The 15,037-nt window shown below is 28.0% G+C and overlaps 2 protein-coding genes across 2 annotated transcripts; one reads left to right on the forward strand and one right to left on the reverse strand.

Annotated features, from left to right (window-relative positions):
- The first annotated feature begins 3,665 nt into the window (after nucleotides 1–3,665).
- LOC126857909 (cytochrome b-c1 complex subunit 9) lies at nucleotides 3,666–4,438 on the forward strand. Its single transcript, XM_050607796.1, has 2 exons — nucleotides 3,666–3,949; nucleotides 4,307–4,438. Exons 1-2 carry the CDS (start codon nucleotides 3,809–3,811, stop codon nucleotides 4,343–4,345), a joined length of 180 nt encoding a protein of 59 aa, XP_050463753.1. The 5' UTR covers nucleotides 3,666–3,808; the 3' UTR covers nucleotides 4,346–4,438.
- Nucleotides 4,439–4,534: 96 nt separating this feature from the next.
- Nucleotides 4,535–14,759, reverse strand: LOC126857903 (uncharacterized). The gene is made up of 15 exons (XM_050607789.1): nucleotides 14,497–14,759; nucleotides 13,154–13,332; nucleotides 12,777–12,959; nucleotides 12,471–12,684; nucleotides 11,953–12,170; nucleotides 11,702–11,887; nucleotides 11,373–11,523; nucleotides 10,755–10,961; nucleotides 7,389–7,447; nucleotides 6,884–7,066; nucleotides 6,441–6,654; nucleotides 6,040–6,254; nucleotides 5,356–5,550; nucleotides 4,983–5,121; nucleotides 4,535–4,899 (listed from the first exon to the last, which is right to left on the reverse strand). The coding sequence occupies exons 1-15, from the start codon at nucleotides 14,510–14,512 to the stop codon at nucleotides 4,757–4,759; spliced, it is 2,502 nt and encodes an 833-aa protein (XP_050463746.1). The 5' UTR covers nucleotides 14,513–14,759; the 3' UTR covers nucleotides 4,535–4,756.
- Nucleotides 14,760–15,037: the final 278 nt, after the last annotated feature.

Raw genomic sequence — 15,037 nt, forward strand, 5'->3', positions numbered from 1 at the left:
TTTATTTTAACTGAGACAAATTATCAATCAAAATTTTGAATAAAAAATTATGATAAATTATAATAAACATATAAATTTGATTAAAATTTATATAATAATATAATAATAATATATAATATTAATTTATGGAATAATATAAAATATAAATATATAATTTATAATAAATTAACATTAATTTATGTTATTTATTATCACATTACAGATAATATAATTGATTGATTATTTGGTCTTATATCAGTTAAAACAAAGTTGAAAAATGGTATCTAGAAACATTCTACGATGAATGAGCTATAAGAAATTAGGGTAAAATCGGCGCACGTTATAAGAATAAGTTATCATCTTACGTATATAATCGATAAAATTACTAGCATTCTTTATTCAATAAATAAGATAAAATCTATAGATCGGAAAAAAATATTTTTTATAATCTTTCTTTTTTAACTTAGATTTAATTTTTTTTGCAATAGATGTAATACATATCAAAATTATTAAAAGTTATTCAATTTACGTTTTAGCTCATCCATTTAAAAGTTACGGATTTATTTACAATCTAGAATCTACAATCTATATTTATAATCTCTACAAATCCGTCACTTTAAAATTAAATAAAAGTTTATCACTCACCGGCACTGACGCGCAACAGCGGAGTTGTTGGTCTTGAGGCTGCGTTGTCTGTAACATACAAATATAAAATTGAAATTATAGCAGCAATCAAAATATAATTAATATTTCAAAAAATTATTATTTTACATGAATACCGAAATTTATTTTCGATGCGTACAATAATAAACAGAAACATAAATATGAAATAAGTTTATAAATTTTAAAAAGAATATTTTTTTAATAAAAATTGGCTTATGGATTAAAGTCTTTCTTTCTAGTTTTCTCTTATTTAATTCATTTAAATAATGAGACTAAATTATGCGCGTACATGATTTTTAATAACTAATATACAAATAATAAATATTCACCCTTGGGTTGCTCAGCTGATGCACGATGCCTCTCCTAGGCCTGCTCCTCCTCTCAGGATGTCAGGATCGTTACGTTGATCTGTAACAAATAAAAGATGCAAATTGTAGCAGCTTAAAAATATTAATATTTCAAGAAAAACGCATTGAATTTTATATTTGATATATACATATAATAATAAACACATTAATAAAATAATTTTATAAATTTTGAAAAAAATATTAATAACTCTAATAATTTCATTTAAAAGCTCTAATCTATAAAAGTAGAAACTTTTACAAAATTATAGCTTTTAAAAATCTTTTTTTCTAACTCTCTCTTGTTTAAATGATATGAATAAAAAATCAAATTACGATTAATTGTTTAATTTAAATTGCACGTACCCAAATAAATAAATAAATTAATTAATTAATTAATAATTAATATGCAAATAAAAAAATTACTTACCACAGGATTGCTCCACCGATGCCCGATGCCTCTCCTAGGCCTCCCCCTCCTCTCAGATTCACATACCCGATACTTTAAACGGCACTCCCGCACTTTTATTAAAAAATACTTCCGCACTTGTACGCGCGATACTTTAACGACACTCCCGCACTTTCGAATTTCGGCACGATAGAACCCCGCCGACAAAACAATAATTTATAATTTTAATTCCTGTCACTTTAAATGATTAAATGTGTATACATCACGTAACATACGCTTGGAATTTATCATTGTGATATAATTATTATACATATTATTTAAGGTATGTAAAAGATACCTAATTATTAATCTTATCAAATTATTTCCCGATACTTGTAATGAACGCGTTTAGAAAAGAAATTTAACGGAGTATCTCGCACTACCTTATTGTTCGAGTGTCGCCGAGCGAATGATAACACGTAGAAAAAGATTTTGAGCGTCTCACTCCATTATAGTTTTTTCTATTCAAGTATCGCCGTATATATAATAACAAAGTCGAGATACATAAACAATAGCGCGCCAATGTTTACACCGCCAAGGCCGGATCCTTAGGTATGTACTTATTTGCTGCCGAAATATTTTACGTACTATGACATATTATATGCGAAATATTAAATTATAAAAGTATTTTAAATTATGGTGTAATTATTTATTAAACGATTAATATATCATGAAATTTATCGTTATGTTAATTATTCGATTTTGTGATTCGATTATTTTAAAGGATGTTTTTAATTCAAATTATATTTAGATCGTCGAAAAATCAAATGATATACCATCATGGACAAAATATATTTGATTCTATTTGTTATTAAAAAAATAATTATTGTCCGTAAAGATCACAACGACATGATAATTTATTATTTGGTTTCCTATTACTTTAATTTTTATTTAATTAAATGAATATATTACGAAATATGCGATTCGAGATTGTCGTGATATACATATATTGTATATATGTAATTATATATTATTTATAAAAAATTATTAATTATTAATTATTAATTATTAATTATTAATTATTAATTAATAATTATATTATAGTAGCAAGCAATTTCTTGATACTGATCGCGGTCGCGTTTAGAAAATGAATTCGACGGAGCGTCTCGCAAAAGTACTTTCCTGCTCGAGTGTTGTCGCACGAATGATAACAGAGTCAAGGTACCTCGTACGTAAATGATAGCACGCCAATATTTACATCGAGCCGCCAAGGCTAAACACATAGTTGTTGATATTTCGTTGCCGAAATATTTTACATACTATGACATAGTATACTTAGATCGAGTGTTAAGAAGTGGGGGTCATTAAATATTAAACAGAGATAGTATGCTTCGTATCATTATTCTGTCTTCGTCTTTTATCCCTCTACTTTTCTTTTTTCAGTTAACGAAGACTTCTTCGGAAAAAGAGAATAAAAAGACGAAGACAAAATGATGATACAAAGCATGCTATCTCTATCTAATATTTGATGATGATATATATGATGATATATATATGGGAAATATTAATAAATTATAGAACTATCTTATTTTATAGATTAAATATTTATTTAATGGTTAACGTATCACGAAGTCTTTCGTTATGCTAATTACTCGATTCTGCGATTCGATTATTTAATTTTGTGCGTTTTCAATCCAAATTATATTTAAATAATTGAAAAGTCATAAGAGAAAAATAGAGAAATAGGAAATATCTTTACTTTAAGTATCAATAAAAAAATAGTTATTGTTCGTAAAAATTGCAATAAAACGATAATTTATAATTTAGATTGAAGTATATAAATACTTCAATAATAATTATCGCTATCCGTAGTTTATACTAGAGTGACAAAATATCATACGCTATAATAAAACATTAATCAACCTATAATATTTCTTCGCCTAATCAATCTATAATATTTTTATAGATATAATATTTTTGATCTACAATTATGGATTTAGTATGGATACGCACCAGGTCGTTTTACCGTGGCACCGAAAAGTGAACTTGGCCGTGATGTAGTTTCGCCAGCTTTAAAAATGGATTCAATTGACGCTACTGTATCAAGAAAAAACGTCTTTCGAATAACGGCGACATAGCGCTTCTCTTCAAAAAGAAATATCTTATGCAGGATTCATATGCATGCATTCGATATTCAACGTATAATGCCTGATATCCAATAGAGGAGCTTGTTTTCTAGTGATTCTAACTAGCAATATTTTGGGATCTAAAGATGAAAGTTTTCTAGTGTGGAATCCTGCATTGTCATAGATGTAAAAATCACTCGGATCCGTTCTCGTTATCTCGTAATCTCGTTAGCTTCTGCTCTTGCTCCTATTTCGATTTTTTCGTGGCTGTCTTTCAAACGAAGACGTCGTAAAAATTAAAATCAGAAATGGGAATCGGTGCCACGTTGTACAATGTCGTTCTTAGACGTACATCTACATTTACGATCGTCGTTGTAGCTTCCGCCTTCGTTTTCGAAAGGGGATTTGATTTGGCAGCCGACAAGATTTTCGACACTATTAACAAAGGGGTAAATATACATTTCTCTATATATTATATTTGTTTTGCATTTTATTTGAAATTACTTGAATGTCAAATATCAATTCTGAATTTTGAAATTATCTGAATTGTGAGATTATCAAATTGAAGTGAGGTTAAGTATCATTGCGAAATACTTGACATAACAATATAATAATATTTTCTACCAATTATGACAAGTAATATTAAATAATATGCGTGCGCATAAAGAATTTACATCATATATTTTTAATTTATTTTAATTTATTATTAATTCATTGACATATTATATAGAAATAAAACCTAATTCAGTTCTGATGTACATATAAAATAGCACACTGATTGCATAACAGATATTGTCTCTTTTCAGAAACTATGGAAACATATAAAGGACAAATATGAGCAGTGAATGAGATATTTTAGGGACAATGTGTGTTAGCTTTATATTTAATAGCTCTATCTTCAAATATGTATAAATAAATAATAACTTAAATAATTTATATATGGTGGTGAGTTCTTTATCAATTTTCACAAGTTTTTTATTTGCTGATATTATTACGATATATTTTATAAGGCTGAAATATCAAATATATTTCCATTTATTTTAATTTGTTATTTATTTGAGTCAGTTGATTAAGAAAATGAATAATCATTACTTTGTAACTATAAGCATAGATTCATTATAAAAGATATATATATATATATATATATATATATATATATATATATATATACATAAATGATAATTTTTAACAGTTCTGAAGTTTTTTTTAAGTATAAAAGCAGCCATAGCTGAGTATTGAGCTTATTTCTAAATACTCTAGGAGTTGCTCGTAGAAGGATCCATGACACGACCAGCAAAAAGAGTTTCACTTGTTACCAAATCAACTATAGCAAAGATAAATGGTCTATTTGCTATAAAAACTGGTGCCGTATTAGCCATGAGCGGTACTACCATGAATTCTATAATTGAATAAACATTAATGTGATAATCTACAGGCTTCAATATATTCAAAGAAATTTTATAAATTATGTCAATAATTTACCTGTCACAGCAGCAGCAATAGTTCCCTCTTCATCGACTTCTATCTTAGCATTTTGGATTATATTTCCTATTCGCAAATGATCATTATGTACAATTCCTGTGAAATTTGCTGTTGTACCGAAAACGTCCAGTACACCCATCTAAATCAAAATAATATATTTATATTATTTTATTTATATATTTTCACCTTTTTTTAAATAACTTCCAATGTGAAGTGAATATAATATTTATAATAATATTAACAATAATAATTATATTATACATTTATCTATATATATATAACAAAAAGCTATTGTTAATTGGAATTGACAATGGTAATATAGGAATAATGGTAATTAAATATTCTAATTTAATTAATGTTTTGTAATACTTACGCGCATCAAAGAGGAACGTAAATCCAATTTGTTCTCAATGCTGAATCGTGGAATAGAAAGCACTAATTCTGTTTCTTTGAGACTAGTTAGCAAAGTTCTCATTGGCACGTATGAGAGATCTTTGAACAAGGTTTGAAGGTACGGATCACTATCCTCGTGAGATGGAAGGAATATCAGCATAGATGTCCTGCCATTCTTAAATAACAATTTTATCAGTTTTTTGTAGAATAGATATTCTTAAAAATATCCCACCATATCTAAACTTTAGTATCTAAATTTTTGTTGATGTTTCTCTTTAAAAAGGGAAATCTCAAAAAAGATAAAAATTATCACATGCACATTCATGCACTGTATTCCATATTACATAGAACTTGTATTCTTTTTTACTAAATCTTATCATTTTTAGACAACACGTTTCTTTGATGATATGTTAGAGAAACATACTTATGAACGATTTTCATATAGAATATCTTCATGCGAAATAAGTTCATTTTCGAATAAAACTAATTTCTATTCAACAATATATTCAATAACAAATTTTTATTTTAGAAATGTAGATGCACTTTTAAATTTCAAGAAGCAATGAATTTTGAATTCATAAGTATATATTGAATTATCTTATACGAGTTTTCTTTCACATAAAAGCAGAGCTTTTTTATCGATGATGTAAGGATCATATCTTACTGAATATGGGATTTCCACGACATCAGCATCAAGAGAAGCTATATAGGCATATCGATATCGGGAAGTGTTCTCCATCATAGGAACATTTCGGCAACCGCGTTGGGGAACACGGAAACATCGTGCACGCGTAGCATCCTTATCGAAGGATTTCAACCATCGTCCTTTAAAGTACAAGGCCGAAGTTAACAGTATCTGGGTGTCGGCAGGAAGAGTACCTAGAACAATGTAAAATGTCAATAAAATATCTTTAATTGGTTTAACAATAAGTGTCACAACAGAGAGAGAGAGAGAGAGAATTGAAATATATATACCCAGTTGTGTTGAAGTTATATAAATAAAATTCGAAAATTTAAAATTATTTGTTTTAATTTCATCTATTATTTGCAATAGGATTTAAATACCTGGTTGAATGATAGACTTGATATTATTCCGTGTATGTTCACGAACCCAAACATTAATCGTGCTCGCCGCAACGTTTGCATCTCTGAAATTTAAGTGTTGGATATCGGTTCCATAATGATTACGCAAGGCACTCATATAATTAGGAGATATCATAAGAACTGGATTGATCCATAGCCGAGTCGCTACATCAATTTCCGTACCATTTTGGTGACTCTGAAATAAAAATGAAATGCCTGAAGAGAAAAGTGAGACTAATTTTCGATGGAGAAAAACAATCAGAGAAGTCGATATAATTTTAGTAAATTTTCTACACTATATAGACACTGCAAAATATATCTTACGTCAATTTTATTCTATTGTCGCGAATAAAGATTACTTTCACATATTTAGCATCAAAATCGTATCGTTTCTTAATAAATTTAAATCAATAACTTTAGTATACTTTTAGGGGCATAAGTGTGCGTCTCGCTATTCTTCTGATAGTATATTCATCCGGTGGTAATCTCAAAGCCGCAAGCAATTCTTGACGTGTTTGACCGCCCGTGCCTTCCACCAGACTCGTAAGGGCTATTTTCGCGCTGGAGGGAGATAGTATTAAATTACCCTCGTTGTCCTCGTTCACTCTCTACAAAATTTTTATAGACAAAAATGAACATATGATACTTTTTTTTGCATAAAATTATAAAAATTATATTACGTATTATTTTACGTAAAATAAATAGAAGTGTGAATATAAACAAATATCAAAAAATGTTGAATTAATATAAAAAAACATAAGTTCTGGATTGATGACAGCTCTTCTAACATCAAAAATTAGAAATTTATAATTTCATATATTATAATTTTAATAATTTCATTAAAGTAATTTATTTTTGCGGAATTTATGTGTGTGAAACATTATATTATATTATTTTCTGTCAGTTATATTTTTCTAAAATATTCCTCACCTGTAGGAGATCGATATTGAAAAAGGCGTATCGGTCTTCAGTACTTGTTGCAACTGGAACTATTGTAGGAAACATTTTACATTAATAACAAGTGTAATTTGTGTGTATGTTATAAAAATGAGATGTTTATACAATTCACATCTTCTATCATTGCTTCATTAAATAAAAGAGCGTATTTAAATTTTAATAATTCGTTCAATTAGCAAGCTGTAATTGAGGTAATCGTGTGTAAATTCCACGGACAGTTTCTGCGTATGTTATCGAGTAACTATCAATTTTAAAAACAGTTAAGAATCTAACGCTTATCATAGGTATTAAAGTTACAGTTCTGCAATGACTAACGACTATTACGTGACTCTGCGTATCGAGAAGGATTTTCCTCTCGTTTACTAAGTCAAGTGCTGATAGAATTCTATCTGCTGCGGAATGAAATAACGACCAAGATACAAAAGGAGGATAACGATAGAGAACTAATCGTGAGTTTTGCTGATAATTTTAACGAGCGAGTCATTTCACTATGCGAGTAATTACGTAATCGTCAAATTACAAAACATTGTCCGCATAACGGATTTTTGATTTATGATGAGACACAAGATAAGAATCGATTGAAGATCGATCTGTTATTCTCTCCATTATTCGCGAACGAAACATTATCAGACACAAAAAGTAAAAAAAAATCCATGATAATTTCAAAAGTAATTATAGTAAACAGGAAAATTATGTAAACACTTGAAGATTAAAAATTCCAATGAGACTTATAATAAATCTTTCTATGATTATTGCAATAATAAATATGTGACAATAAAAATCCAAACGTAATACAAGCACTTAAAGAAACTTTAAGAGGCATCAAAGGCATTCTAAACTTTAACAACTCTTTCAGAAAACATCATTTAAGTATCTTTTAGATGTATACATTGTTTATAAATGATACCTGCGAGAGCACAGCAGAGAATCCACAGGGGCAATGACATTTTCGCAATTCGAAACTCGACGCAGTTGGACGCACGCGAATATTGTGTATTTCGCATATTAGCTCTCGACAAACGAATAAACGTGAATAACGGAAACACGGGTGTCTGCAGATGCTAATAGCTAAATTTCCGGCTAGAAGTCATCCCCACTTTACGAACGCTGTGGATTCTGTTTTATTACATACCTGCTTTGCCGCGATGTAAACACTATTACGTTCCAACGCCTTCGTCGCTTATATATGAGAACAAGTTGCACACGTGGTGCGCAAAAATGATGTAATCGTAATGTTTGAAGAATAAGAGAAGGCAAATATATATTGCTCTCTTGATCAAAAACTTAATTTAAACATTGATACAACTTATTGTCAGAGATTTAAAACATTACGAACAAAAATATTTATTATAAGATATAAGAGTTGTTCAGAGAAACAAACAGAAACTGAATATCAGGAAATTATAATTGGACATAACTAACAATAAGAAACATGAATGAAGGTTTGTCTCGCAATTTCCACTATGAAACCGTCATCTTGGGATATTCCACTTATTTATAATATTTGTAGTGACATCGATAAAGATAAATGTCAATTAAGTGGGAAAACTGACAGATAAGAATTACGGTACGGATATTGATACGTGAACTTATTATTTTTAAAGTTTAGTAAAATATGTGCAAAAATGAACACATATTTGTTATTAAAATTTAACAACAATAAGTTCACGCACCAATATCCAACTCTTATCGGTCAGTTTTTCTACTTAATTGATAATATTCTGAATCTATTGTTGTTATGATATAAATGTCAGTCAGAATGAATGCAAACAATTCACAAAACCATAATATTAACGATAAAGATAAGAATGTGGAGCAATAGACTATATGATTATATTATACAATAACATTGATAAATGTAACCAGCATATAAACTATATAATCATGCATGATGATAATTTTGTCATTTATGTCTAATCTCACAGATAATGGAACAGAGAAAATTTACAAAAATTAACGATTAATACTTGAAATAATACAATAATTAGTTTTATTAATAATCAGTTGATTAAATTTGTGTGTATATTAGATTAAAAAAATTTCATTTGATTTCATGTTTACCGATATTCCTAAAATGATACATAAAATTGCTGTTGAAAGTAACATATCTTATTTATGAAAACAGAAATAAATGAAGAAATTACATTTTTTGCAAATTTGCCAGCATATATGTGTTAATAATTAATAATATTAGAAAATTTATAAGATTATTAAAATAATCTAAGCTTCTTAAGATGTGCATGTTAGATTTTTATTGCATAAAATCTATAATAAATCCACGTGATATAAATAAATTATATCTTTGGTACACTAGGATTTGCAATAAAAGCACGTATTGAAATAAATTTTCAATACGTGAAATTTAGATGCGAAAACTTAATATTACACTGGGAATAGAGTAGATTTTATTCGCGATAGTAATATATGATTAGAGTATGTCATTCTGACATACTATAATTATATATTACTATAGAATATTTAATAACGCTGATTTAAAGCGAGACTGTATCCAAAGTATTCTATTTTACTATATCCAATAAAAAAATATACAGATTTTTTTCTATATTGGAATAATAATAATTGAATGGAATAATAATAGTCGTTTATATATTTAATGCATTTTAAATAAATGGAACTTAAACCGGAAAACTGATTTGATCAGAAATTCTTATCGAACATAGCTATCACAATATTTTCATAATTATATACAATACAAATATGTAGAATAATACATGCAATGCGTTAATACTATGTTAATTATTTTATCTAGCAATTCCTTTTTCTAAAGACCCTTTCTATCTATACAGGGTATTTTACCTCAAATATTGACCTCAACTTTTATCTTTGAAAAGATAAAGAAACAATATATATTATACCATTTAGATAAAAATACCATTCTAGGTAAACAGGTAAACATTATCCTTTTGGATAAAAAATCTTTCTATCTAGAATCTAGAAAGGAACTCATTTATTATATTATCTTTTTTTCTTTTTTTCTTTTTTAAGATGATACAAACTTAAGGTTAAACACCCTGTATAATTCAACACCAAACCGCTGTTAATAAAAAAAAAAACTTAAATATTAATAATGCTTATAACTGTACAATTCAACACCAAACCGCTGTTAATAAAAAGAAAATTTAAATATTAATAATGCTTATAACTTTTGCTTTTACTTTTAACGCAGTTAAAAGATCAATCAGAAAGTTTACTCAATAAAGAAAAATTTTTATACCAGAATAAAACTATTATTACGTTATTACCATTGTCATCATAAAAGACACCATCACCTCTTCCCATACATCTTCAATTATTATAGATATGTTTATGATGATTTACCGGGATTGGGTGTTACTGTCGTTGTATTCGGACTAAATCGTGATGGAAATTCTTGTTGTATTTTTCCTGTAGTCCCAGATGTATTCAGAGGATTCTGTACTATGCCTATGTAAAGAATGGTACCAGTGGTTTCGTCCTCGATGTAAAACACAAATGGCTGATTAGCATGGAATGTGCTCTCTTCTATCTTATTTCCAATCTCTATCTCTGTATTAAGGAAAAAAGTATGAAAAACACGAAAGAAAAGGGCTTGTTAAATGCAGATTAATTTTTTAAATTTTTTGTTTATGATATATTATAAATAATCAAATATATAAAATAACTGAAATAAAAAAAAAACAATTATTATTAAGATATTCAAATAAAATAAGTACAATGCAAAGTATATATTTTTTTCATAAATTTGATTATATTATAGTGTGAATATGTAGATGACCAACATCTATGTACTGGTTATATGAGATAAAAGATGAATAAATTCTAATAATACAATTGGATAAAATTTATTAAAAAATTACGAAACATTATATGAATATTACATTTGGCATATATATGTTTACTTTTATTTACTTTATTTCGTTTTTCTTAACAATATTCATTATTATATACAAAACATACCTGTTGCAGCGTAAGCAATTGTCCCTTCTTCATTTACTTCTATTCCAGTTTTATGCATTACGTCAGACACCTTTAAATGTCTGGAAGTTCGTTTTGTTTTTGCTATACCTGTCAACAACGCAGTATCATCGAAAATATCGCGAATACCAAGCTGTAACAAAAAAAAGAGAAAAAGCTTATAAAATAATCATCGTCGTTATATTGTATTAGGAATAAACATATTTTAATAAAAATTTAAGTTTGTATAAAAAATAAATTTTATACACAATTTTATACAAATTTGCAACATTATATGTTACAATTTACTTTTTATATAGAAACGTGATTACCTCGCGCAAAATATTTTCCAAATGACTTGTGAATTCGAATTTAAATTTCGGGATCCATACGTCAAGAGGTAATTCCTGCATGGTCCACATGTCGCTCGCCAATGTGAATGGATTAATCTGGTTGACAATATGATCCACACCGATCGACATGCGCGGCAATATAATATACATGGCAAATTTGGAGCCCTGAAAAATTTTATCCTGTTATTTCTATGATTACCTTTCGTAAAGTTATACAGGTTGTCACATACATCATACGGAATCCGAAGAATCTTCGCATCGAGTCTTGATGATTCAGCGTAATAAAATCGACCTATGGTATGCATGTATGGTACATTTACGCTCTCGTTGGCGTTGATGTGAAATTTGGAAACGCGAGTCTTTTCGGGCGCAAAGTACTTGTGACGCCAAGCACCTTTGAAGAATAATCCATTCACGATCAGCATTACCGAGTTTTCCAAATTTTTCTCTGAAATATCAAATTAATATTTATAAATAGCTGTACAAATATTACTAATTAAAATAACGAAGTCTTTTATACAACTGCATTTTTTTATTTTACAAACATTAAAAAAAATTTAAGTTGTACACTTATATATTTATTTATTACATTTGTATAATTATATGTCAAATTATGAAACATTAATCATAGAAAATTCTTTAACTAAAAAATATGACGCATTTTTCAATATATTTCATAGATTATATCATTAACCTTGGGACATAAAACATTACTTAGCTAAATCAAGATAACTTCAAATAAACCTACCGTCATCTATCATTTTTTCTATGTATCCATTCGTAATATTACTGACCCAAGAATTAACTTTAGTCGCAATTGTATGCGTGTCGGATAAATTGGCGTTGATCACATCAGTATTATAAAAGGTTTTTATTGTCGCTGCATAGCGTTGTCTGGTCAGCACATTATTATCGATATAAATACGCGATCCGATATTTAAAGTATAAGCAGAAGACGGATCCTGTCAATAAAAATATCATGTAACTTTATATATATAATCTTTCGAAAAAAAAATAATATGAGAATATTTGTACATGTTTATGAATTAATTACTTGCAGAGATTTTAAGATATTGTTAAATTTCTCTCGAGTGGCCAGCACAGTAAGCGGAAGTTGCATGACTTCTGCAAGTTCACGTGCAGTTTGATCTTGAGCTCCTTCAAAAAGAAGCACTAATGCTAATTTTATGGATATTGGTGATAGTAATATATTCCCTGCATTCGCCTTGGCCAAATTCTAAAAAAATAAAGACAGAGTGTCACCAGTAATATTAAGTCAAGCAAAACAAGATTTAAAAAGTATTTGAAAGAACTTTAAAGGACATTAAAAAATTGCTTTTACATATTTGTTTTCTATCTTATTTTTTAAATATTTAAATTAGATAGTTGTCATTAATAAACTTTTAAGAGACAATACGAGTTTTCAAATACCCTGAACAACATCCAATCGAAGACAGTGAAGCGTTCACCATGATAGGGTACGAAATCTTCGTCATCTTCAATTTGGGGAGTAATTTGTGAAGAAATGTTTGTCTGTGTAAGATTTGGCGTCACGACGCACACACATCTTTTCATAAAAATTATTAGGATTGACAAGCACACTAGATATTCTGTAATTAAATTTTTCTTTATTTATATACATCCTCGGAAGCGAAAATGTACTAGAATACATATATATACGCAGTCACAAATTTTATTTATAAATTACTCATTTATAAATTATTTTTTCTTTTAATTTAAAATTTTTTGCTTAACGGTGGAGACAATCATGTTTCTATTATGTTTTTATTATGAGTCCTTGGAAATGAAGAAATTTTGATGTATAAATAAAATAGTGTAAATAAAATAATAGAGCCCGATTATTCTTCAGTTAATTTCACACATACTTCAAGCATAAACTTTAATAAAATATTATATATACATATAATTTTTTTAATGTTTAATGTGACCAATATACTTTAATGAAAATTAAAAATTACTTTAAAAGGTAAAAAGAGATAAAAGAAAAAGAGATAACGACACAATTAAATTTTCATTAGGATATCAAATAATAAATTTATAAATGAAGATAAATATATAAATGGCAATAGACGTTTATATGGAGTAAATAATTATATTTTATGTTGTCTTTAAAAAGATAATTCTCCAAAGAAATTCTTTTTTCTACTAAATTATTTATTAGGCAGTGATGTAGTTTTTTTTCATTAATACAAATAAACATTTGAATAAATGAAATAATATATGAAAATAATATATGAGATAATATTGTTTCCAAGAGTTTTCTCTATTTATGTATCTAATAATAAATTTCCTGTTTTAAAAGTCTTTTGTATAATTTACAATAATTCTAACAACATTTCCGGATAATTCGATAATAGTGACCACACAGAATATATAATCCGAACAGAAATTTTGAGCAAATTGCCGGTCAACAACCTGACAAACAGGATCTTGAACTTTTTATAGTCTACGAGAAAAAACAATTTCAAAGACTTTGATATTGACCTTCAATCCAGTTGCATCGTTAACCTCTGTCCTTTATTTCTACATTTTTTGCAGATTCAAGAGAATTCAATTTTTTGATAGATTCAATAACAAACTAGAACCATTTTATGATATATTTGGAATACTTATATTTTTAATATTATAAAAGAAATATTTAATTAAATTTGAAAAAATATAATTTTAGTAGTCGTATCTATGTGTGTCTGGATCTTATTATTTTATTTTTATCTTTAAAACTTAAGAAGTTTAGAAAGAAAAATATTATTTACCCAATTTGAGCCGCATGATTGATGAATTGTTGCGGACTGTCAGAATTTGTTAGCCTTGTACAGGATTTTATAAATTAACGTAATTTTCAGCCTTTCACGCTCACGATAGTCGAACTGACGCGCTTGCTATGTGACTAGTATACGATAAAGATTATTAAAACCGGTCAGCGCCTGACGATCCGGTGTATTATAGAGCCCATCCGCGAGAAAGAGTAGTGGTAACGTGCGGAGAGACGCGCGGAAAGATCTCTGGCAGGAGAAGGAAACAGTGACAAGCATGACTCAAGAGTAAACAATTTTGTACATGCTCAATCGAAAGATTACACTGTTGATAACACTTTGCATATAGTATATAAAATCTCTACAGAATCATGTACGGGTGAGAGATGAGACTTGATGAGACTTTGCGCGGGAAATTTTATGTTATTTGCATACCATTAAGATAAAAATTCTTTTAAAATTGTTAAATAAATTAAAAGATTATTATTAAAATATAATCTCAATCACAAGAGTAGAATATAAATAAATTTTGAACCTCGAA

This window comes from Cataglyphis hispanica, chromosome 23 (assembly GCF_021464435.1).
Source record: "Cataglyphis hispanica isolate Lineage 1 chromosome 23, ULB_Chis1_1.0, whole genome shotgun sequence".
NCBI classification, from domain to species: Eukaryota; Metazoa; Arthropoda; class Insecta; order Hymenoptera; family Formicidae; genus Cataglyphis; species Cataglyphis hispanica.

What these genes read in the sequence shown, in the direction of transcription:
- LOC126857903 (XM_050607789.1), bottom strand. An exon ending in GCACACTTATGCCCCTAAAA is followed by an intron (nt 6,655 to 6,883) that starts GTATACTAAAGT and finishes TTTTTATTTCAG; the next exon opens with AGTCACCAAAATGGTACGGA. An exon ending in TCGTGGAAATCCCATATTCA is followed by an intron (nt 5,551 to 6,039) that starts GTAAGATATGAT and finishes TTGTTATTTAAG; the next exon opens with AATGGCAGGACATCTATGCT.
- LOC126857909 (XM_050607796.1), top strand. Translation starts at nt 3,809, where the DNA reads ATGGGAATCGGTGCCACGTTGTACAATGTCGTTCTTAGACGTACATCT. An exon ending in TCGACACTATTAACAAAGGG is followed by an intron (nt 3,950 to 4,306) that starts GTAAATATACAT and finishes GTCTCTTTTCAG; the next exon opens with AAACTATGGAAACATATAAA.